At 47.9% G+C, this 25,156-nt stretch overlaps 1 protein-coding gene across 1 annotated transcript in view; it reads right to left on the bottom strand.

Annotated features, from left to right (window-relative positions):
• MYO15A (myosin XVA) overlaps positions 1–21,736 on the bottom strand; it is a gene marked incomplete at its 5' end in the record, with an annotated part of 46,418 nt that extends 24,682 nt beyond the window's left edge. Inside the window, 28 exons of the mRNA XM_081965485.1 lie at positions 292–527; positions 636–731; positions 1,388–1,518; positions 2,279–2,360; positions 2,573–2,626; positions 2,938–3,022; positions 4,001–4,176; positions 4,621–4,738; positions 4,863–4,987; positions 5,804–5,849; positions 6,468–6,622; positions 7,098–7,175; positions 7,755–7,880; positions 8,129–8,260; positions 8,541–8,636; positions 9,154–9,277; positions 9,443–9,501; positions 10,286–10,399; positions 10,479–10,640; positions 11,121–11,234; positions 12,204–12,270; positions 12,461–12,564; positions 13,749–13,839; positions 13,993–14,067; positions 14,378–14,487; positions 14,998–15,061; positions 15,597–15,679; positions 17,753–21,736. Of these exons, the coding sequence (XP_081821611.1) occupies positions 292–527; positions 636–731; positions 1,388–1,518; positions 2,279–2,360; positions 2,573–2,626; positions 2,938–3,022; positions 4,001–4,176; positions 4,621–4,738; positions 4,863–4,987; positions 5,804–5,849; positions 6,468–6,622; positions 7,098–7,175; positions 7,755–7,880; positions 8,129–8,260; positions 8,541–8,636; positions 9,154–9,277; positions 9,443–9,501; positions 10,286–10,399; positions 10,479–10,640; positions 11,121–11,234; positions 12,204–12,270; positions 12,461–12,564; positions 13,749–13,839; positions 13,993–14,067; positions 14,378–14,487; positions 14,998–15,061; positions 15,597–15,679; positions 17,753–21,736 (6,887 nt within the window). The remainder of the gene's footprint in view (positions 1–291; positions 528–635; positions 732–1,387; positions 1,519–2,278; positions 2,361–2,572; positions 2,627–2,937; positions 3,023–4,000; positions 4,177–4,620; positions 4,739–4,862; positions 4,988–5,803; positions 5,850–6,467; positions 6,623–7,097; positions 7,176–7,754; positions 7,881–8,128; positions 8,261–8,540; positions 8,637–9,153; positions 9,278–9,442; positions 9,502–10,285; positions 10,400–10,478; positions 10,641–11,120; positions 11,235–12,203; positions 12,271–12,460; positions 12,565–13,748; positions 13,840–13,992; positions 14,068–14,377; positions 14,488–14,997; positions 15,062–15,596; positions 15,680–17,752) is intronic.
• Between the last annotated feature and the right edge of the window lie 3,420 nt (positions 21,737–25,156).

The raw sequence follows: 25,156 nt of genomic DNA on the forward strand, positions 1-25,156 counted from the left end.
GAGAAGTGCAGAGGGAGACAGTGAGTAGGAGATGCCAGCCATGGCACACACTTGGCATTCAGGCCCAGAGTAGTTGCGTGAGGATCAACTGAGCTGTGTTCCTATCTCTCCTGGCCATGAACTTCAGGTCAACAACCGAGCCTCTTTTTAAATTCCTCATGTGGCTTTGGGAAGAAGAGGAAGAGGAAGGCCACCCGGTGCTTCTGACATCTTCTAGGGTCACCATCGTCACCAGCTAAGGCGGCCACCCTCCTTTGGATCTCCTTTGGAGGTAGACCTGCCCCCACTCACTTCAGCAGGTACTTGTCCAGCTGGCGGGAGGGCACGAAAGCGCTAATGCAGGAGGCCAACAGCAGCCACCCCCGTTCTTCATTGTGGACATTGGTGCTCCGCCACACTTGGTTGGCAATCTGGGCCAGGATCTCGTCTTGCAGGCTTGGCATGGAGAGCCCCTTCTGTACAATGTAATTCCCAAACAGGTTCTCCTGGAGGCCGTTGAGCTGGGCGTCACCCATAAAGCGGAGGATCTGGCAGAGAGACAATCCAGAGTCAGCCCAAAAGCCCACCCTACCACTAGCACTATGTTGATGGCCATCGTTTGACCAGGCAGGAGGAAGCAATTCACCTTCACCTACCAACTTGAAGAGGTTAAGAGCTTCCGGGGCCAGACTCTCATCTAATTGAGTCAGGGGGGATGATAGAGTCCTCGTGAGCATCCCCCACAGTGGCTCCTGTGGAATGACAGAGAAGTGACTGAAAGACTCGTTTGCATGGCCTTCTGGACAGAGACGGTGCTGGAGGTCCTACCCAGAGCAAGAAAGACAAGGGTTTCAAGACCCCACAAGTGGGATTTAGCTTCAGTTGAGCTTAGAGTTTCCTTATGGATCCTCCAAGATATCAGTCCAGTGGTTTCTTCTTGAGGGATAAACAACCAAGCTGAAATTATCATATTTTGGATGCATGATGTCAACACCCAAATGACATAATTCTGGGAAAAGTGGACTTTAGAAGAACTCTCCCTTGATTGATTGTTTACACACCCTAGGTCAGTGTCTGTCAATTCTTACCACATACCAAGATAATAGAATAGAATAGAATCTAGACAGTGAGGCATGATCCCAATTGTTAAATAAAGTGAATTACATGAGGAAGCATGAATCTATCAGGGTTATTAATGTGTTTTGTGAGTCAAATCAACTCTTGATTTCCTATGGATGCATGCCAAACCAGCCATAGCGACTCCTCCAACAAGCCATGTTGTAAACCTAACCCAGGGCTGAATGCAGCGCGTAAACTCAGCCACAGATACCAGCTTTTGGTCTACCCCCCAACAGGGATGTGAGTGAAGAACCCTTTACACCATTAAGCCCAGAATCATCGCCCTTACCTTGAAGTGGAGCTGCACATACTTGGCCATGGGGTAGTTGTTGATGTCGAGAGGCAGGGCGAGCTGGGAGCCAGCCTTCATCTTGGGTGGAGGGACAGGCATGACACAGTCCTCATTCACTTGCTTGTGAACTACAAGGAACAAGAAGTAGCCAGTGCAGAAGGCAAAGGAGGGGCTCCCCCATCCTAACTCCTCACATTCACTCACGACAATGCCAGAAAACCTTGGCTGGACCATGTCAGGGCAATAGGTTCTCTCTAATCAGTGGTTCAATTTTTTTTACTACCGGTTCTGTGGCCGTGGCGTGGTGGGCATGGTGTGGCATGGTGTGGCATGGTGTTACTTGATGGGCGTGGCTTGGTGGGCATGGGAAGGGAAGGATACTGCAAAATCTCCATTCCCGCCACACTCTGGGGCCAGCCATAGTTGGCATTTGCCACTTCTCCAAACTACTTAAAATTTCTGCTACCGGTTCTCCAGAACCTGCCAGAACCTGCTGGATTTCACCCCTGTCTCTAATGCCAGATGTAGCCCCCTCTTTTCTGGGACCCAGAATGCAAGTGGAAGATCCATCCAAGCAATTTCCTTGTTTTGTTTTGAAATGGTGCTTATAATGTACCTGTCCAGTGCTCCATTGGCAAAGACAGAACCAATAGGGCTACAGCTAAAAGGTGGCAGCTCTGGGTAAACAATTCACCGTCTGGTGCCTTCTGACAGCCAAAACGTTGTGGTCTACTCAGCTTGCCACTGGTGGTACAAAGGAGGAATTAACCTCCAATTCCTGGAAACTTTATCCTGGTGGGACCTCAAAGATCCGCCTTCTAAAATCCTTGGAGAAGTTCATCTGGCCACCCTCTTAGTTCTCTTGGTTCATAGTGGATCATGACCTACCAGCCACTGTGTTTAAGAGTCCGACCAGGTCAGCTGGGATTTCCAAGTCTGCGACCTTCATCACTTCTCGTTGACTCAGTTCCTAGTGGAACCCAGAAAAATGGGTCTAATTATCCCAATGACAAAATTGCTCCAGTTGCATAGGCAAGTTATCAAAGTAAGCTTCTGCAGCCCAAGTTCTCCTCAAAAGTATTAAGACCCCATGGATTTGCCTTGGGAGTAAGGGTGTGCTTAGGAACGTCTTCAGACTGACCCCCATGCCCCCAGTTCATCCTGAAACACCAGAAAAATTACCTGCTCAGCCTTTTTCTTCTCCTGTTCTGCAATTCGACGCTCCTCATCCTTCCTCTGAAATCAGAGTGAGATTTCCAAGGTCACACAAGCATTGCACTCCATTAATAGAATTCTATTAGAAGGCAATTCAATTATTCCAGAGCACCCAAGTGCAGGGAGAGAGTAAGTACTTTCCTTGGAAAGGGCCCCAAGATTGTGGGAATTTTCCCCTTCTCCTTGATCACAGAACATGGGAATTGTCATCCACCTTGCAGAGTAGACACCAGGTGACTGAGGCAATTTATGATAGGGTCCCCCTCGCTCCAATCCTCTTTCTATATCCCTCGTTTGCACTCAGCCCCCTCCCACCCCAGAGAGAGACTCACCTTGAGGTACCTCCTGCGGTTCATATAGATGCGTACCAGGCATCTGAATTTGATGAGCGTCTGATGCAGCCTCCCACATTTTTGCCTGCAGGACGGGAAACCCCCGGGATGGAGGTTGGAAAGATCACCCCAAGTCTCAACAACATTTTCTCCTACCCAGGGTAAAAAATCAAATCAAAACACAATAATGGACAGACAGGCCAGACTAAGGATGGCAAAGGCATCTACATCAGAGGGAGAAGGTGGACCACTTGGAGGGACGTGACCTCTTGCCGAGGGGTTGGAGATTCATCGTCTCAACCCATCCAGAAAAGCTGTTGGGATTTTGGTTGACAATTGTGGAAGAGGCTCTCCAGCATGTCTGGAGAACACCAAGTTGGGGGAAGTCCTCAAATTCCCTACTAAGTTAAGACAGTCCACCTGAGTGGCCCTTAAACTTATCCCTCACTCTCAGAGGAATCAACCTCACAAGGTTGTTAAGATGCTAAAATGAGGGGATAGGAAGGGCATTCCCATTTAAAAGATCAGTGGGATGGTTGAATCTTTTCAGAGTTCCATTGAAAATGCATTTGGACAGCTTCTTAGAGTTTTCTGAGATCCCTAAGCTATTATCTGGGGTGGGGAGCTGAGTGGAAGCTGAGAGGGACTTACAAGAACCTATAGTGATAGCAGTAGCACTTAAGAGTTATATACTGCTTCACAGTGCTTTCCATCCCTCCCTAAGTGGCATACGGAGTCCGTCTCTTGCTCCCAACATTCTGAATCCTCATTTTTCCCACCTCGGAAGGAGGGAAGGCTGAGTCAACCCGGAGCCGGTCAGGATTGAACTCCTGGCAGTGGGCAGAGTCAGCCTGAAATATTGCATTCTAACCACTGGGCCACCATGGCTAGAACTGTTTTTCAGAGAATCTTTGGTTGGCTGGGCAGATAATTAGACTTTGTGCCGGATTAGAACCTTCAGTCTGAGGAGGGGTTAGCCTTTGGCTGATGGCAGGTAGGTGCACAGAGACTCTGCTGAAGCCCCTCCGCCCGCAAGGCTCTCCAGGACGGTCAAGCTCAGCACCTGACAAGGTAACCCCGTGCCCGGGCTTGGAAGAGGATAATCTTGCAGCGTAAGGCATAAAAGCGTTTCTTGATCAAGAAGCCGCGGACGTAACGTTGGAGGGTCACCACTGCCATGTGGACCATCTGTTCCCGCTTGGCCTCCAATTGCTGGTAGATGCTTTCCTTCATGAAGAGCTGGAAGAGGAAGTTGGGTGAGGAGAAGCAGACGCCCAAGGGGCCACAGGGCCATCATCTTCACTGGGGGATGGCACTGAAGCTATGACCTTTTTTCTGCCTAGGAATGGTTAGCATTTGGCAATGAGAGCTAAGGGACAGGATGCAGAAGGTGGGAAAGGTAGGAAGATGAAGGACAAGCAAAATAAGAGGGTTCAGGTAATGTTGGGTTGTTCCTGTGGGTACATGACCAGATGGAACACCTGGCAAAGGAGAACCTAAAGGTCATCTCTTGGTGTCCAGGTCCATCTAGGCACTGTGAGTGGACTCAGTTGAAAAGAATCCACCAAGCCCTTCTTTAAAGACTAGGGCCCACACTGTGCAAGGTCCATCTACTATCTGTTCATATCTTCTTCATCCGCTCTATAACTGCAATTAAACTGTCATCCACAGTGGTGGCTTTACCTTGGTTGTGCCAATGCAGTACATCTCTGGGGTGACCGGACACAGCTTCTTCAGCACCCCCACAGAATTCCACCCGTCCGGGATGATGTCACTACGGATATCCACAAGGCAGCGGTACCTGAGGAGACCCAGATTGGACTGGGATTAGAAGGTGGATTTCTCCGCTCTGACCCTTGGATCGGGGGGTCTTGGAGCTCTGATCTTAGGCTGGGATAGCTTTGGACTAAGGGTCTCATCTGCACCTGTCAATGAAGATTTGGAAGGGGATCCGGACAGGAAAGCCCTCCTTGCGGATTCGGATGGTCTCCAGGATTCCTGAGGATCGTAGCTGGTTGCTGACTGTATCGGCCTCAAACAGTCCTGGTTCCTGGAGGTGAGATGGAGATGAAGGAAGAGGAGGAGGAGGAGGAGGAGGAGGAGAAAAAACCAGGGTGTTTGATATGAGGACAAAAATAATAATAATGTCAAGATATGTTTGTCCAACCTATTAATCTCCTGGTCTTTTTAAAATACACTTGAGCCCTGCACTAAGTGAATAGGCCAGGTCACAAAAAACTAACCATGGTTAGTTTTAACCTTCTTTTGCAGCATCCAGGTGCAGGTGCTCAACCTTCAGTGGCCTGGATACCTGTGTTGCTGGGACGCAGATTTGGTGGGAACTGTCATTCAAGACGTCTGAAAGAGCCACCTTCCCCTTGCTTAAGCCAACTTCATAATGCTTGCTAGTACAGGTGTCTGATATAAGCCATGATGATGTCAGATATAATATCATGGCAAAAACCATGCCAATATTTAAGTGGCATCATCATCTGATGTCACCATGGACTTTGTGTCCCTGGCCTCCCAATACTCACTCAAGCCTACAAGTAGTTCTCAACTTACAATTTGGACAGGAACTTTGGGCACTAAGCAGTGTGGTCATTAAATGAGTCATCACATGGACCCTATTTGATAGCAGCTTTTACTGCGATCATTAAGCACATCACGGCAGTTGTTAATAACAATCTATTTGTGGCTCTGTGTCCAAAAGAGACAGTTGAGTTAAAATGCAGTTGATGGGCAGATGGAGCATGGCGCATACCCTGTCATCACACAAATGGGATCTGAACTGCCAGTTTGGCAAAAACAGGAGGGAGGGAGGGAGGGAAAGAGAGAGAGAGAGAGAGATTGAAGTCTGTCCTACCTTCTTACTGTTGGGTTTGATGCAGCGAACGAAGAAAGGGTTACATCTGAGAGAGAGAAAGAGAGAGAGAGAGAGAGAGAGAGAGAGGAAAAAAACAAGAAAACAAATGTGGCCAAGCTTTCTATTGGGAAAGCAAGGGAAATTTTAAATTGCTTCATGTTAGCTCATCATCAGGATATTTTCCACCGTTCACTCCACAGCTGCCTGTTCCAGATGTTCACATCTAAATCCTCCTCCTCCAACCACAGAGAACAATTTTGCTCTGTTTCTGCATTCCGAATGTTTAAGTCGAGCAATTGTCTCTCTCCTCTTAGTTTTATCTTCTCTGGGCCTTCATTCCTGCTAATAAATTGGTCCGTTCTTTGCAGTGGGATTTCAGCATGGATTCCTCCTGGATCAAATTCTTAGAAGATCCTTAGCTAGAAGACTCTGCAGTGGCATGGACCATGACAGAATAACAGAGTTGGAAGGGACCTTAGAAGTCTTCTAACCCAACCCCCTGCTCAAGCAGAAGACCCTATACAATTCTGGACAAATGGCCATCAAAACCTCTTCTTAAAAACCTCCAGTGTTGGAGCACAGCACCCACAACTTCTGAAGGCAAGTCCCATGTCCACGTTACATCTAGTAATTGAGGCTAAGACTGGAGTCCTGTTTGACCTACCTCTCCATCTTCTCCACCAGGTCCAGGAGCGACTGCTGGAATTTTGCAGCAACCGTTTGGGGCTTATACTTCCGTTTGCTGGTGCTGCTTTTTCCCATCATGGTCCTCTGCTGAGCCACCAGCTGAGCATGGCTGAAGAAGAGGCTGGCCACCATCTGAGCCAAGAGCAGAGCAGAGGAGAAATGGTTTCACCCCTGTTAATTCCTTCATGCTCACCGAGATCCCAGCCTCTTCCAAGAAGTTTAAGACACCATACAATGTAGATGGATGTCCCCCTCCCCTATTTATTTTATTCTTCAGGGATTGGGGGTGGTGGGCTAAGCTGGAAAAGAAGGGTTAAACCAAGATCCTTTAATAATCTAGAAGGAATTTGCTAGAGAATTTCAGCTCTGGACCATCATCTTCATCACATTTAGGCAAACCATGACTAATAATAGTGGATTTATCGCTCTTATATTAGACTATAAGCTGCTCAGTGGTGTGTCTTATAAACCCCTCCCTCCCATCTTTATTTCTTTGCTTCTCCTTATCTCTTTTCCAAACATTGCAACTAAAATTCTTGTGTAAATATTTAAACTTGTGCAAACTGGAAGAACTGGAGCCAATGGAGAGGTCAGTCTAAACACCTACTTTGATTTTACTGTTGACAAAAAGATCGAGGACATCCTGGCGAACTTGGTCATAGTTTTTATCCAAGAATTTATGCACCTAGGAGGAAGTAGAATGAGAAAATGCAAGCAGCAGAGCCACAGACATGAATTCTTGGAGCTGAAGTCGAATTCCCTAGGTGGCACCCTGCTTGAGAAGGCTGAACAAACCATGGCTCATTTCTCAGCTTTTGATGCTATCCAGGAATGCTGGCTTCCAGCTCCATTTGTCTTAGGCTGCTATAATGGAACACTTTGTGCAGGATGACAGTTCAATCCAGATGGCACACAGAAAGTTGAGTGCTTAGCCTCTTAGCTTGTAACGGAAACAGCTGAAGGCACCAAAACTGGTTGATGAGATCCCACAAATCAAGATCTCCCCAAACTTCCTGGACTCTTGATGGTGCAGATATGTTGCTCTGCCTTCCTTCTCCTTCACCACCGTCCTTCTTCTCTTTCTCCTTCTCCTCCTTCTCCATCACCACACATATTCTCCTTCTCCTTTACCACCACTCCTCTCCTCCTCTTCCTCCTCATCCGCCCTGCAAACCCCACTCCCTTCTGGCACTGATGATATTACCTAGTTGGGTAATGAAACACCTGCAGCACTCCCACAGTCCTCCTCCTCCTCCTCCCTCACCTGGTAGGTTACTTTTCCTGCATAGTGCTTGATAGAGAATTCCGGCAGTGGCATTTTTGGCTTGGAATAGAGGGGATTGGAGCCGTGATGATAGTGGCATTTCTGAAGGAATGTGTGATCCGTGGCCTAGAACGATGGAAGCATAATCACAAGTCACCCCAAGACTTTCAGACTGACTTGTCTCCAAGCTCAGAAGGAACACCTTCCATGCAAAGAGAAGACTTCTCCCCTGCTCAGGACCTATGAGTAAGTTTTAGGGGATTTTGGATTTCTTCTGAACCTGGGCAGAAGGTTTTCCATAGGTAGAGAAAGCTTATCTTTTGATTAATTCCTGAGTTCCGCCTTGCCCCCAAGCCAAGGGATGCCATATTCACCTGAGGGAAACTGCTTTGGTCATTGAGGATCTTCAGAATGCCATGAGGCTTTTGGGAAATCAGCTCAATGCAGGGCTGGTTGTCCGTGAAAGCAATCTCTCTCCATTCAATCTGCTCACGGATATATTCTTCCTGAGGACAACACAAGAGCCGTCATCTCCAGCTGTCCTTAAGCAGGGCAGCAGAAGCCCCATTGGGGGGGGGGGGGGAACCAGCTGCTGCCATTTTGCTAAGCAAACTTCACAAAAAAGAAGACCAAGGACAACCTCCATCAGAATGCAAGTCCAGTTGATCTGGTTCACCCTCCAAAGCGGAATCCATGGAAGGAGTTTCCTGAAGTTCTAAGAACTTTAGGGATGGACCAGGGGCGGGTTGCAAATATTTTTACTACTTTTGTTCCTCCCGGTCTTACCTGTTCTTCCTTAAAGATGATCTTATTAAATAAATATTGGAGATATTCATTGGCATAATTAATACACAGCTGTTCAAAACTGTTGAAACCAAGATCCTATGGGAAAAGCAGGGAGGGAAGGGAGAAGAAGGAATTTAGAAGTTCCATCATCCAATGTGGATTCTTTTTACTGTTTTTAGAATTTGGCTCCACACTTTTTAATCAGTTGTGTAACCCCTGAGGAACCCATGCTTCGGCAGCCATATATTGAATAAAAAAATTAACCTACCAAGCAACGTGCTTAATCAGAGGTTAGCTGCAAGGAACCACCAACAAAAACGGACTGGTACTTAAACAGAATTGTTAACTTTCAATAATAAGCTGGAATGACCTATGAAAAGGCCCCAAACTTGCAAAGAAATAGCAAGAAAAGATGATGATCCATGAATTTTCTAGAAGTCCACTTTAAGGGCTCGGCGTCAGAAGATACCTAATGCTGAACTATGGCCTCTGTAAATCAGAAGAGGAAGGTACCCAAGGAGCTCATGGTTGTGTTTTCCTCCTCTCTCTCTCCCCAGAAGGTCATGGCAGAGTATCCTAAGGTGCATTTTTAGCTTAGTTCTCTCTTCCTCACCTCAAAGCCGTAGATATCCAAGATGGCAATGGATAGGGTGTTTTGCTTGGGGTACATCTGCTTGTTGACCCTGTCCATGAGCCAGTTGAAAAGCAGTGAGTAAAGGATCTTGGCAATGGCATCTCTGAAAAGAGAAAATTGAGGGAAGACTACCGCCCACAAGGTAGAACCTCAGAACTGGAAGGACACATGCAGGCAACGAATGTTGCTTTAAGCATGGTGGTCTCCAACTTAGGGCACCAAGGTGGGCATCATAGTTCCCTTTCCCTTTCCTCCATTCTCTCTTTACCTGGCATCCACGGCACTTTCTACAGTGAGTGGCGTGAAAATCTTGTCCCTCAGCGTTTCCTATCAAAAAGCAAAGGAAGAACCAAGGTGGTCGCCTTCTCTTCCCTGCACCCACCAGCCCCTCTAAAATATTTTCACAGGGGTACCATTAGATGGGGCTTCTGTGGACGGCTTATGGTGGAATAGTGAGATTTTAGGGTGGACAGAAAAAGCCCCCTGGCTACCCTGTTTCCCCCAAAATAAGATCTCCATGGATATAAGCCCAATCGGGCTTTTGAGCGCATGTGCTGAATTAAGCCCTCCCCCCAAAATAAGCCCACCCTGAAAATATTGCAACACAGCACCAGCCATGAAGTGACCATGCTCACTGCCTCCTGCAGCTCAAAAATAATAAGACCTCCCTGAAAATAAGGCCAAGGGCTTATTTCGGGGTGGGGGTGGGTGTCAAAAGAAAATAAGACCCTGTCTTATTTTCAGGGAAACACGGTAGTTATGGGAACTTCCAAACTTCCCCCCTTTGCTCAAAATGTGTGACTGAAACTTGGGGTTTATGGTGAGCAGTTTCTCCGTCCATTGATGGTAAAACCTGATGTTCTTAAATAGACTCCAGTCCTCCCTGTTGAGCCAACAATGCTGAGGACCATCTCAAGGTCCCGTCCTGACTCCACCTGCTCCCTTTGACTCTGAAGGTGTTGTTACTTGCATACAACACTTGGGGGGAAACAAAACACCAGAGCTATCCCAGATGTTGTGAGCTATGGGCTCAGTGTGGACCGCATTGCAGGCTGAGGCCAGCACCTGCCTTTGTGTGTGTGTGTGCATGTCTAAGTTTTAGCTCCCTCACCGTCACTTTGTAGGTGATCGACTTTTGCAAGCCTTCGGGAGAGATTTGCAACAGCTCAGCCACGACCCGGATCTCCTTGGCGCTCAGCACAGAGGCCACTTCCTGGCAGTCGGTCTGCAAGTAACCAAATGAATCTCAAACGTCTTCCTTGGAAAAGGGAATTATCTCTCCGACTTCCAGGGCTGCCTCCTACCTCATACTTTTCAAAGTAGACATTCCCCAAGTGAAGGATGGAAGACAGGATTCGGAAGATGCTGTCCTGGTCTTGGAGGCTGAAATTCAAGACCTCCATGGTGTCGAGCAGCCGATGAAAGTCTTCTAGGTCCGTTTTGCCAGGAATCTCGCAGTTGCCTCCCTGGGGAAGACAGCAGGAAAACATCTGACTCCCAAGGGCATGTCCTGGTGCCTTTAATGGCAGGAGAATCCAGAAGAAGCATCTTCTCTTCCAATGGACACCTCATCTTCTTCTACTTAAATGTCCTGAGACCAAAGAGCTGCAAAGAAGCATAACTCGGCTTCTCCCAGAAATTGGCAGGATGTGACCAACACTGACTTTTCCCAATAAATGAGGATTAGTTGGTCCAAACTAGATCAAGGCTCACTTTGATCAAGGTTTACTGCTTTCTCCTGGATTTTAAGAATTCACCCTTCTCTTTTTCTTCCCCATTTTCATCTTGTCAGAAATCTCTGAGAAGGTATCTGAGTTCTTGGAAAATCTGACCTGAGCTACTTTGGGGACCTTTAAGTATCTGAGAAATTGAAGAAGCAGAAATTTGAAGGACAAAGGCATCATCATGAAGGAATAACTATGAGGAGTTCTCACTCAGCCCCATACCTGGTTGAGATAATAGTAGGTTTCTGCGCCTTGAAGGCAAAAGGTCTGCTTTTGCTGCGTGGGGAGACCAGCTAGCATCTCGTAAAAGATGTGGTAGTTTCGTTCATTTTTGGCCTGGGGAATGAGTCAAGACAAGACTGATGGATGTGAAGGATAACGATGAGTGAGAAACCAAGATATTTTGACACCCAAGTGCAAAAATCCAGAATGGCTACCAATAAAAGTAAGGGAAAATAAAATAAAAAAATTACATAGGATTGCACGTGATTTGATATTTCTAAGCACTCTTGGAGAACTCTTTTAAAAAGAATTATTTGTTGAGAGGGCTCAGCTCTTAATGCTAGAACAAATCTTTTCAATTTTCCTTATTATCCACTTCTGCTTTTTAATAAATGCTCAACTGCTGTTCAAATCTAATCCATCTCTCATTCCTTTTGTAGACAATCATCATAGTTTGGTCAGATCCATGCAACCAATAGTGAAAGTAAAGGTTTCCCTCGGACATATGTGGTAGTTGTTCCTGACTCTAGGGGGCGGTGCTCATCTCCGTTTCTAAGCGCTGTCTGAAGACGTCTCTGTGGTCATGTGGCCAGCATGACTAAATGCCGAAGGCGCACGGAGTGCTGTTACCTTCCCACCAAAGGTGGTCCCTATTTTTCTACTTGCATTTTTAAGTGCTTTTGAACTGTTCATTTGGCAGAAGCTGGGACAAGTTAATGGGTGCTCACTCCGTTATGTGGCGCTAGGGATTCGAACTGCTGAGCTGACAACCTTCTGATCGACAAGCTCAGCATCTTAGCCGCTGAGCCACCTGGCAACCAACAGTACCATTTAGTTAATTTTAAAGGATTGAAGTAACCAGCTAAATCCAAAGCATTATTCGTAACAGATGCAAGCTGGAGAGAGGCTCTTTCCAAACCAGCTCCCTGCAAATGCTGACTCTTTTATTTCCTTCCAAAGGCTTCCTTTGCGATTCTTAAAAAGGAAATGGGCCTTTCTTTGTGTCGCACTTCTCACCTGCTTTGCTAGAGTCTCCCTTGCTTGCCATGACTAGGCCAACCCAAGAACAGAAGAAAACCTCACCTGAAAGATGACTCGTGATTTTTCCAGAAGGTACTGGGAGGTGATGGCACCACAGATCAATCCGTTGCTGGAGAAACACAACCGGTCATCAGTCACTTTTTCCAGTGCAGTTGTTAACTTCAAACAGTCGCTAAACAAATGTGTGTAAGTCGAGGATTATCTCTATCATGAAGGCAGGGTTGGATGGGAAGAAGCAGAGAGGCTGTAAGTAGGGGAGGGCGTAGCAGGAAGGAGGACCGAGGGTTTGGATTACTTACTCCTCCAGAAAGAGTTCCACAAATTTTCCAAATCTGCTGGAGTTGTCATTCCGCACAGTCTTGGCATTTCCAAACGATTCCAGAAGAGGAGTCGCTTCGAGAATCTGGCTCAAGCGGATAAAATACAAGAGCAATATAGATTTAGAAATCAAAGCTCTAAGGGAGGGGCAAACATATATGGAAACCTCCAAGCATGTAGATGAAGGCAGGATCAGATCAGATCAAATCAAATCAAATAGAATCAAATCAAATCAAATCCGTCCTTCCGTTTGCTTTGTCCTTCCCATTCCTGTTTGAAGTTTAATATTCGATTTTGATGGTTCATTTTTATTTAGCAAAAGAGCCCAATTTTGTGGTTTTAAAAACAGAGGAGGAAATCCCTCATGAAGGGAAATCAATGACTCAGTCCTCTTCTCCCATAGAAACCAAACCTTGCCAAGAGGCAATTAAGGAGCAATTGTCACCAATCCCCATTGGGAGTAATAAAATGGAAAGGACCTAAGAATAGGGTCAATTAGAGGCAAGGGAGGTCTCTAAACCTCAACGTGCCCTGGCTGTTACATTAACCTGTTTTTTGTTTAATCGCCAATATCCAGCCTGCCAAAACACCAGAGAGAAAGGCAGTGTGGAGAATGGACTAAATGTTCCATGAATCTCCCATTTAAAAAAAAAAAAAAGGGGGGGGGAGCTAAGAGAGAGAGAGAGAGCAAGTAGAGCAACAGCGGATGTGAAAGTAGAGAAATCAGAATATTTATTTGCAGTAGTTTGACCTCTGAGCAATGACTGAATTTTGGGGGCAAGATCCCTTACTACAGTCAGCCAGAAGAAAGGTAGCCAGGTGTATCCGTCACCTGAGTCGAAATCATGTAGGAAAGGTCGGAACTGAGTCTTCATCACTTCAGCTTGGAGGAAACAGCCATCCTCGTTCAAGAAGTCAACCGATAAGGAATGGAGATGGACTGATTGCTCAGAGGGAATCCCTCATTCTCCAAGAGGGGAGAACATGAGACAGAGTCAAACCAATCCCTACACAGTTGAGTTCATGCACACACCACGGCATTAACCAATCCGGGGGGAAATTAAACCTGATGCACAGCATGCCCCATACCTTTATCTAGGGAAGCATCAAGAACAGCATGGCAGCAGAAGGTAGGAAGCCACAGTAGGTCTTCAAAGGTTTGGGGCAATTCCCACTTCAACCACCCACCCGTTGACCTCAACTGGGCCTTAGGGGAGCACCGGGGCTGTGGCTGAGTCTCCTTGCCTCTGCTCATCCTCTCCGTCCTACCTGCTGAGTCGCAGGGTGTTTCTGGTTGATAGCTGCCAGATAACGAAGGATCAGTTTGGTGGCCTCGGTTTTGCCCGACCCGCTTTCTCCACTAGAAGCAAACCAGATGGAAGGAGCCTTGAGCCCAAGGAAGCATCTCAACAGGGACCTACCCCGAAAGGAGATGGGAGGAGGGGGGAAGGAGTCCTCTTTCTTCTCTTAGCTACTTTGAGGACTATTCTCAGAGGGACGATCCCGAGCTCACCTAATGATGATACATTGGTTGAGTTTGGCATCTCTCAACTTGCTGTAGGCAACGTTAGTGATTGCAAAAAGGTGCCTGCAGAAGAAAAGAAGGAAGGGAGAAAGTCTCAAGCTGTCTTTAAAAATAGGGGATGGGTTGATCTCAAGTCAAGGGGGGGTGTGTCTTTCTAGCTAGCACTCCCACGAGCCTTAATGGCAATACTTAGAGACATACGGAAGGAGCCACCTATAGAAACACCAACACAGGGAGTCCTACCTAGTCCTAGGGCCACCAGGACTAAGAATATCGCCCGTCAAAAGAGCCCAGGGTAATGAAACTGTCCCCATTTTTGCAGGACGGAGTGAAACGCCCTCCAGATCAAACCTGCAGCCAGTAAAGGACTCACGGTGGGTTCTCTCCCAAAGCTTTGCCTTCATACTTCAGGACGTGGTCCGTTCCGTAGATGTTGAACATTTTGTAAGGATTCACCGACACCAGGATGCTACCTATGTAGGTCTGGCAGAGAGTAAGAGGAACGTGGTGTGTGTGTGTGTGTGTGAGAGAGAGAGAGAGAGAGAGAAAGAAGGAAGGAAGGAAGGAAGGAAGGAAGGAAGGATGGATGGATGGATGGATAGATAGAGACAGAGAGACAGACATACACACAGAGAGAACACATGTTAGGGAAAGCAAAAAACACAAAATTCAAGAGGACTTAGTGCTCTGTGTGACTCCAAACATAATGACCTCATGCTCCATACATAAGAAAAAACTCCTGGTTTACTCTGAACTAGGCAATTCCTATGCTTTATGAACAGACTTTGCAAAATATAGGGTGAGAACTTACAGAAGGAAAGTCAAATTTCAAAACCTCCCAGAACTTTTCAATTTAACACCTATATTTTGTCATTGAGTCTTTTCTTCTTGAAGGAAAAAGGCCACCAGTCACATGGTCCCTCCCCACCTCTCTGGGAGTTTCTTTCAATGGTTTCGAAGCCCGGGGAGCAAAAGTGAAAACAACCAACTTACATAGATCAGCCCCCGCTCAAATCTCCTTTGGACGTTGCGAAGGATCACACTTTCTTGGAGGTCTCTGTGGCATAAAGAACAAACATGGCTGAACACAACACAATCTTAAGAAGGGGAAATAAATCTTGACATCAGGAGTTCCGCAGAGCAAATCTGATAAAGGTACGGGATGAAAAGACATAGGAGCAAGGAAGCTTTGCTTCCTGTTAACTTGTGGTAGCAGGGTTCTAAGCCCCACCTGGCTCAGGTGAATGATGAAAAAAAGGCTTCACTCTACACATGAGTAGAGAGATTAATAAGAAGGACTCAATTGGCCCAGCAAGGAAAATGCTCTCATAAGTGGCCTTCTCTTCTTTTCATACATCTTTTGTTTAATTTTGGCCCACCCCAAAATACTACAAGAGGAGCTAAACAGAAAAAGAATTTCCATTAACATATGGGGGGATGTATCTCTCTGTGTATGTGCTGGCTGGGGGATTGTGGGCCTTGAAGTCCACCCATCTTCAGGTTGCCAGGTTTGAGCAAGATAGCTCTCCATCTCTCGGGAGAGGACAGCACACCCCTTTCTCTCCAACAAGAACCCATCCTTCAATACTTACTCTAGTTGGGTCAAGTCATCCACACCGTCATAGCTCGCCTCTCCTGGGTTGGTTGCCGATTGCAAATTGTGAATGCAGTGCATCTAGAAGTTGGTGGAAAGACCAGGAGAAGGTCAAGAGAGGCTTCCCAAATCTCCCCGTCCCTCTTTGAATCCCCCCAACCACCCCCAACTGAGAGCTGGCAGCAGCTCAAGTGTCACGGAAGGCATTTCATGGCATGGGGAAGGGTCTGACTTGGGCTGAAACCCACCCCTCCTTCCAGCCTGTTTTTCCTGCCCACCTAGCCCTCCCTTCCACCTAGGAAAAGATTGAGGGTTTGCAAGTGGTGCCTGGCTATCCTTCTGCATCTGCAAAGGCCACGTCTTGACAGTAAGCAAACACACCTCAGTTGGATGTCATGGTGGACTGGCTATTAAACAGTGACTCACTCCATTACTCAGGAGATAGGAGTCAGGTAGCTGCTTCTAATTAATTCTCCCCTCCGGTTCCAACTCTGCTCAGTGTCCTCCCCTGTGCATATTGTTCTTTGGTTACAAGGGGATATTATGCACACACACACACACACACACACACACACCGGCCAGGATGGGTGTCTTTGATCTCGGGCATTGTGTAGATTCCCCCAGAGCAGAGAGTCTGCCTTGCATGTTTTCCCTGCCAGCTCCTCTTTAATCGGACCAAACCAACTTTGCGTTTGAGCTTTTTTCAAAGGAGGAGAAGGTTGGAGATGGGGAGACCAAGAATTGTGTGTGAGAGAGAGAAACACTAAGGGAGCTTTGCCTTCCTACAGTCAGTGGCCTCCCCAGTTTCCCTTGGTTGCATCAGATCAAGAGGGGACCTCGGGATCTCCCTCACTTTCCTGTGGAACGTCTGTCACCATGGATGATGGATAACCTTAATCTTGTCTTAAAGAAACTGCTGGGCATCTGAGGAACTCGCCAAAGGCTCGACTCCCCTAAATGGAGCACAGCCAAGGCTGAAATCTCAAGCTGCTTTGATTTGTGTTCAACCAACGAAAAAGCCACCATTGGCTAGGAAGGTCCCTGTTTCCTCTCTTTTCTATTTCATGGGAGTGAAATGGTGCGATGGGTCCACTCCTGAGAAGTGGGGATGTCTGGTCAGTCTGGTTGGTTCTTGCTATGCCACACTAGACTCTCAGCCACACTGGATGAATCCACAAGGTTAAAGATCCCCTTGGATGGGTTGATCTCTGTTAGGGCACCTGCATCCCATTGGATGACTCAGAAGTTCAAGAGAAATTGAACTCAAATGGGCCTCCTCTAATTCTCACTCCCCCCCCTCCGAAAACAGAACAGAAAGTACTAAATATACAAGTATATATTCAAGAGTGAGATATAAAGGGTGAAAAAACATAGTTAGGATAGATTAGCAAAGAGAAGGGAATAAGAAACGATGCTAAACTAACTATATTTGGGTTTGCGGAAAAATCCACCCCAAGAAAACATAAACTGAGATTTGAAAGAGACACCTATAACAACTGAAAAAGAAAGGGGGAGAGGACGAGGAGGGAAGAAAGAGGGAAGGAGAAGAGGATGGAAGGGAGAGGAAGAGAAGGAGGGAGGGTAGGAGGCGGAAGAGGAAGAGTAGGGGAGAGGTAAGGGAAGAAGGTGGGGGAAGGAGAGGAGGAAGGAAGGAAGTAGAGAAGGGAGGGAGGGAGGAAAGAAAGGGAAAATAAGGTGGTGTTACAACAGGCAGATGGGATGATAAATAAAGCAACCCAAACTATTAATAATAATAATAATAATAATAATAATAATAATAATAATAATAATAATAATAATAATAATAATAATAATAATAATAATAATAATAATAATAAATTTGAATTTATTAGCCGCTCCCTTTCCAGACAGGACTCGGGGCGGCGTACAATAGAGCATATAAAACATAAAACATATGTACAAACACATAAACATACATATATACAAAGACATACATGCATTATAACCTTTTAAATGAAATAACAAATGTATAAGAATGACAAATGTAAAGAAGAACCTATAATTGTATGTAAGAGAATTAAAAAAAAAACTTTTCCAATTCTCTCTCCCCCGCCTCCCGGGGGTTCTGCCTCCCAGTCTCTGATTCCCTCGGACCCTCCTCAATATCCACCAGAGTGGAACCCTTTCAATTACCTTGCATTGCCAGTTCTTGTTGGTTTCTCCATATTCGCTCTTGGACCCAGAGGCTCCCCGCGTCAGGTACCAGAACACTCCATTCCCTCTTCCTCTTCCTCCTCCACGATGAGCCTCCTGAGCCCTAAAACTCTCCACTGGAGGGTGCTGGAAGAGCTTCTCTGAGGTCCAGTAGTTTGGCATCTCACGTACGCTCACTGTGTGATACTCAGACCACGGCTGGTTTTGCCTCCGGGACCTTCTCCAAGGGCAAGGACCCATCGGTTGGACTTGGGGCATCACCACAGCATATCTCCCTAGGCCTCTTTCCATGTCGTGTTCTAGAAGCTCAGGAGATCCATGGGAAAAATCTGGTCTTCTTGGCTTGTTATACTGGCTGCGAACGGAGGGCGGTCTGGCCAAAGAGGAGCCTTCTTCCTCCAAAGTGTAGGGTCTTTGGAATGAAACTGTTCTCTGAGACATGGGGCTGAGATTGGGCCTCCTCAAACTGCCATGATGATCACCAGGGACGGTGCAGGAGAAATGCCCACCCAAGAGCTTACGGGCCTCTTTAGGAGTAGAAGACCTGACAGACATGGCCTCTGTCTTCTGCTTCATTGAGGCAACAGCAGCTGGAGAATGCTGGGGAAACGGCTGCCTTGAGAAAGCTTGAGTCTCTTCTGGACCAAACTCCACAAGATACGGATTCTCCTCTTCCAAATGTCCTCTTCTTTCTCCAGGAAGGAAGTGAACAGAAGAAGCAGGCTGAACCATTCCAGCCAGAGGCTGACCAATGCGCTGAAGGAAGTCCTTCCGGGCGCTTGGAGTTTGAAGGGACGATTGGGGCAAGTCAAAACCATTTCTTGAGCTCCTGGTAGCTCCCATCTTGGGTGAGGAACTCCAAGGCGTTGCTGTTTCTTCTTCTGAGGCACAAAGCCACCTGGGCTGGGCCTGGGGCTGAGCTTCCCTTGGTCTACCCATTTCAAAGGGCAGATGGGCATAAAGCGATGAGCCTCGGGGTGACTCCTGGATTCTGATTCTGTGGCTTCCTTGACGAGACAGCATGTGAGGAGAACCCCTAGCAGATAAAACTGGGGAGCGATGGCCAAACTGCCTCAAATGCTGGTTTCTCATTAATGGCTTCACTGCTTTCGTTGGGGGCTCGGCCTGCCTGCTCCAAGCCTGGGGAAGGCTTCCCGAAGCGTCCATTGACACCTGATGAACTGCCCTGGTTGCTTGTAAGTGGCCTGGAATGGGAGGAGATCCCAAGTGCCTAAGGGATGGTTGAGGTGACGGAGGAGTCTTCAAACTCCTCCTGGTGGGATGATGGAATTCTCGTGGGACAGACCTTCCGGAGGTCCTATTTCTGGCGGAATCTAGAAACTCTGGAGTGCTGGAGGTGTGAAATAATGAGCGACTGAAAGGGGTCTCCATCAGGCTTTTAACAGATGCTAAGCTAGAAGATGAGAGGCTGCGCTGACTTCCCAGACGCTTGTGTGCTGATGGGTGAGGGGAAGGAGGGGTCTGGAAGGAGTCGTCTTTGGATGAGTTTTCCCTTGTGGTTGTCTTGTGTCCCCCTGATGACACCCGGTTTTCTTTGGCTGTTCTTGGAGAAGGAGAAGACACACGGTTATGTGGACTCCTCTCCTTGAGGGAAGGATTTTGATGTCCGGTTGTGGACCATGAGGTGCTCCTCTGTGAAAACCTGAGATCTTGCTGTGACTTTCTATTGAAAGTTGATCGGAGAGTGCTTTGCAACTCTTGGTGAAGAGCGTCCTGCATTGCTACTGTGGTGTGAGAAGGTGCGAAAATAGTGTGGCTTCTCCCTGGGCCCCTAAGCTGCCTGGTGGAGCTGTGGGTGAAGGTGGGACTTGGTTTTGCTAAAGGCATCCTTGGGGGTGGAGGAGGAGATGACTCCAGAGGACCCTTCTTCCCAAACCGCGAAGACAGAGTTCTTCTGTTGGGCTCATGTGTGCCTGGTTGGTTCCTTCCCCAGTTCCCATGGTGCTTCAGAATCGGTCTTGGCTGAGAGATGGACTGTTGCAGGAACTGTCCCAGGGGGCTCCCGCATTCTCTTGGAGAAAGAGGAGGCTTCAAGTGATTTGGATCCTGAGCCCAGTTCCTTCCACCCAAGTTGGTCCGGTGTGGCCTCTGAAGCTTCCTCACAGGGAGCAACTCTGAAAAAGTCTCTCGACACCCAGAAGGCTCCAGATACTGTCCATCAAACTGGGCAAATGGAGAAATTAGAGGCTCCTGCTCTTCTTCCTCAGGGATGCCTTCTTCCTCGGGATCCAAATAAGCCATAGAGATCTGTGGGGAAGGGGGCAGGGGGACATCGAGCTTCTCCTTCCCGAACAGCTTCACTTGGGGCCTCGGGAAAAGCTTCCTGTTCAAGGGTGCCATTGCAACGGTCTTCCCCCCCACCCCTCGTTCAAACACAGAAGAACGGGAGAAAACAACGGGGACATCTTCTGGCTCAGGCTCAGCTCTGTCGGCTTCTTCCATCTCAGCAATGTCATCCAACAGACAAGCGTATGGGTTGTATGAAGACTGGGAGACCCATTCTTGGTCACTGTCATTCATGTCTTCTTGACAGTAAGCATCCTCCTCCTCCTCCTCCTCCTCCTCCTCCTCCTCCTCGGGGTGTTCCAGTTCTCCAGCCCAATGTGGGCCACCTTCCCCTTCATAATCACTGCTGAAGTCCTCATAAGGTTCATAAGATGGATAATGGAAAGGTGGCCCATATTCTTGGGGGTGGCACCCGTAAGGCTCCTGCTCATCGTAGTCTTCATCATAAGGCCCATATTCTTCTTCCACCGGATGCCTCCCATAACAATCCTGGTTATAACCAGAAAAGCCATACTTGAAAGGGGACTGGACATCATAACCACCACCTTCTTTTTCATAATCCTCAAAGTGATCTTGTAAGGTGGCGGAATCCAGGTGGTCCCACTGGCCAAATTCCTCTGAATATTGGCCGAAACAGGTACATTTATTGGCTCCAGGAACTCTTCTCATATTTGCTCGGTGTCTCAATACTTCATCTTCTGAAGGGAAAGGCAATTTCCTGGCTCCAATCTTGGCTAGCCAAGAGTCGTCAGTTGCTCGTTTGTCATATCTGGTTCTGCTACGTTTGCTCAAGAATTTCCGGGTCAGCCAGTTGGTGACCGCAGACATCTTGCTGACCACCTGGGCCTGGGGTTTAAAGTTCTGATTTGCCTTCCTCCGCTGGAAGAGGTTGCCGAAGAAACTCCCTCCTTTACTCTGGTGTTCTTCTGACTTCCCGCCTCCCAACCGGATCAGCATGAAGGAGGACTTCTTGGTCTCTTTGTCAGGAGCTCCCTCTTTCTTCTCCTTCTTCTTTCCAAGAGATTTGAAGCGCATCATCAGGTTGGAGGTGGACTTCAGCACTCCCTTGTTCTTCTTCTTCTTCTTCTTGGTGCTGTACCTCTTTAGGCCCCAGAAGAAGCGCGAGGTGTTCTTGAAATGGCTCTTCTTGGTGCTCTTTTGGGGACCCATCCCTTTGACGCCCATGAAGAGTTTGGAGGTGCTTTTCAAGCTCCGCCTCTTCTTGGGTGGGGCTGCTGCCTCTTTCTTGGCCATGACCATGGCCTTAGTGGCTCCCTTCAGCTGGGCTTTGGCGTGTTCCTTCTTGGCCACCTTCTTCTTGGGGTCCTCTGTTGCTAGGCCCATGACCAGCTGGGAGGCTCCTTTGAGCTGCCTCTTGGTCTTGGCAGGAAGGTCTTGGACCTCTTTCTCATCCAGCTGCCCCTTCTTCCCCTTGCCTGCCTTTTTGACCACGCCTTTCTTGTCCTTCCCCTTCTTCTTCTTAGGGTCATCTTCATTCTCCGCCTCCTCCCCCTCCACCAACTCACTGTCCACCTCGCTTTCTTCAGCGTTCCTCTTTGCCATGTCAGAATCTGACCCTTCGTCCAGCTGAGCAACAGGCTCCTTCTTCCCCTTTCGGGCATTTTTCCCTTTGTCCTCTTTTCCTTTCTTAGCCATTTCCGAGGAGGTGAAGGATGCTCATACTCTCCTTGGCTGCATCACCTCCAGGGGAAGCTCAGTAAAATTTTGTCCACGCAGGAACAGAGAGGAAGAGGAGGAGGAGAAAGCAAACATGATGAAGAAGCCAGAAGATTTCGGAAAGCAACGTTTTCTGCGATCTCTTTGAAGACTGAAAACCACCCTGTGAAGCTCTGAAGACCTCGTTTCCCTTCACTTGTCCGGTTTTTAGCAATTGCGCATTTCAGAGTTACGTAGAGAGAAGATTCTGTCTCGTTTACCCGTGGAGGAAGCTGGACAAAGTCCTTGTGGGCCTCCCAACTTCTTTCCTTGGCCTCAGCTACTGAAGGTGGTGGACCTCAACATTCTTCCTCAAAAACATGAGACCTTGAGGAGGGTCTTCCCAGGCCCAGCAGAGCTTGCAATGAAGGTTGATCTGGCCCCGAGCGGTCTTCTGTCTGGCACTGGGTGGGAGCTTCCCATCCTTCTCCCCCACAGTGTGTTTCCTGCAAGGAGCTGGGAGGGAAGCAGAGGTCTCGCTCTTGAGGTGAGCTGGCAATGTAACCGTATCTCTTCGGTGCTCGTCCGTCCGTATGAATAATGTAAATGGACCAGTCCATCTCCAGGCCGAGGGTCCTCCAAAGGAGGAGTGGGGAAGAGAGAAGAAAGGAAGGGGGATGAGCCCTCTTTCACCAATCTGGCTCTTTTTTATCACCTTGGCTTAAATGCTGTTTTAAAGGGATAGAACTAAAAACCAGAATCTGGAATGAACCTACAGATCGCTCGGCTGGATCCGAAGGAAAACTAAAATCACTTCTCTTGCTCTCTTCCGTCTCTCTTCTTAATTGTGGCGATGAAAGGAATATTGTGACCTCTTTCTGGAAAGAAGGCAGCTGTGCTTAAAGAAATGTCAAGAAGGGGTCTTTTTGGGAGATTGTTTCTGCAGCCCTCCCTTCAAGGCAGCTGCTTCAGAAGGAAAATGGACTCTGCCAGGAGTCACCTTATCTCCTCGCTGCCCTTCAGGAGGGATTAGAATACCCAGATGTCTAGGAAAGAGACCAGCCGCACTACAAGATAAGCTGAAGGAACGTGGGTGCAATTACACACCTGTGACAGGTGAGCAGAAGGAGGCTGTGTGTGCACCAGGGTGGCACTTTAAAAAAAATACTTTTGCTGAACATATTTCAACACTTACACCCCATTTCCATTTTTTACAGTTCCAGCATCGGAATCACTCGTATTTGCATCATGGCTGTTTCCATTTTCTCTCTTTCCAATGACATACATCGCTATTCTATATATATTGTATAATGATTCATATATGTACATCATACCTTTTAGTTATAACTTGTATCGATATTCACAAACATATACAATACCTTTCCATTTTGATATTCGGAGGCATTTTCTTCTTGAAACTCGTATTTGTGCCAGGCCTTGGGAAGAGTTACAAAACAACTCTACAACACAACACTAGGATGGGGCTTGGAGTGATGAAAGGCATGCGATCAAGGGGTGGGAGGGACAGGGGTGTTGGCAAGGTAGGGTCAAGATGGCAGCCACAATGGCATGATCACACACACACACACAAAGGAGCTTTGATCCCACTGACACGGACTGTCATCTTTGGGAGCATCTCCAGTTCTGTTCCCCAGTTGATTCCAACCTCCGTCCTACCTTCAAAGGCAAGTGAATAGTATGACCTGCAAACTTCAGGAGGAGAAACTGACCAGGGCAGGGAAACTGTGAGGCTGAGAAGAGAGGTAGCAAACCTGGAAGGGACCTTGGAGGTCTTCTAGTCCGATCCTCGGCTGAAATAGGAAACCCTACTGCATTTCAGGCAAATGGTGGCCCAATCTCTCGGGGGCCTCCTGCTGAAATCCAAATATGCAGCTTTGCACCTCTGGCTCTTTGCAAACTCCTCGGCTTCACCCATCAGACCCCAATGGGGGGAGAACTTAAATGCGAGGTGCAAGAGATGCATGGAAGGAACCCAGATCAGCTTGCCAAGGGGGCTTACCTTTTGGATCAGACACCATCAGTGGCTGCCCCCTGGATGTCACCCACAGCAAGGGTCAGTCCTGAGCCCTCGGGAACCCTGGTTTTGGCATGGCATGGCAAATGTTGGTCCCTCGCTCCCAGCTCGGCCAATGCGAGGGTTTCCCAAAGGTGTCAAGTCCTGCACAAATCAATTTGAAGATGCCCAGTGCCATCGGCACCCCACTGCCACACCACACCGACGGGAAGTTGCCATCTCTAACCGAGAGCCTTGGCAACCGTTGCTTCCCACCTCCCCATGGGAGATCCACTCCCCCCCCTCCAGGCCTCGGACGTCATGGCTGAGAGACGTAAATCAAAGGGACAATGGAAGGGCACCAGCCCCTCTGCTGGGCAGTTGGCAGGGAGAGGCTCACCCTTCTCTCTTCTCCATCTGCCTGCCGCCAACAGGAAGACAGGCGCACAGGCTTGAGGTAGCACCTCTTTTTAAAGTAATTCCTGCTGGGTTTAGAAAGGGGGGGGGTAGGTTGGACCCCTTACTGGGGGCTCAGTGCCCTCCAAAATCTGCTACAAATTGTGGGGCAGGGCAGCTGCTGGCACCTTTTCAAACTGGACAGGGCAGTGGGTACAAACATGACTGGTTATATTTGGATGGCATGACCGAAACCCTTGCAGAAGGAAAAGTAAAACCATAGAAAATAGAGAAGATCCCCCATCTTCTCTTCCTGGTCCACTTTTAAAGCAGAGGTCAGGTTAGAGAGGAGATTCATTGCGGAGGACTAGAAACTTCAGTGTTTAACAGAGCCCCCGAAATCTTACCTGTGAGGCTTCAGGTTTGTATCGTTGTTTCAAACCCCTTCCCTGTCCATTTCTAGCTTTGAAGGTTTCTCCAAAATCGGGCTTAATTTCAAAGCTGCTTCGTCCGGAGCGAGGCTCAAAAATTTTCTACTTCACTCTTCCAAATGGGGAGGCATCTTTATGACTCTCACAACCACCCTGTGAGGTGGGCTAACCGGAGTACACCACCACTCATTGAAAGAGCAGACAAAACGCAGCTCACCCTCCAGATTTGCAAAGCCTCGGAGAAAAAAACTGAGCCTTCCACACACAGCCTGCAACTGCAGGAGCTTTCTTCCATCCCAGCCTACCTCCCAGGGCTGTTGTGAGGGTTTCAGAGGGGAGAACAAGCCTAGCCCTTTCCTACCCCAAAACCTGGCTACCAATGAACTAAAAGGAAGTCTGCAATCAAGCAGCTGAGGGCCATTTTGCAGATTAAACGACAGCAAGACCAAATGGAAAGCGACCCGATGCCACGGCCACCAGACTGGCATGGCCCACTTACCTGGGCAGGGGCTGCCCGCTTTCCCCCCCTCCTTGTCCTGCCCTCTGGGCTGGCAATGGACTAAGCCCTCGGGAGGACAG

Source organism: Natrix helvetica, assembly GCF_964273705.1.
Source record: "Natrix helvetica genome assembly, chromosome: 13".
In the NCBI taxonomy this organism is placed as follows: Eukaryota; Metazoa; Chordata; class Lepidosauria; order Squamata; family Natricidae; genus Natrix; species Natrix helvetica.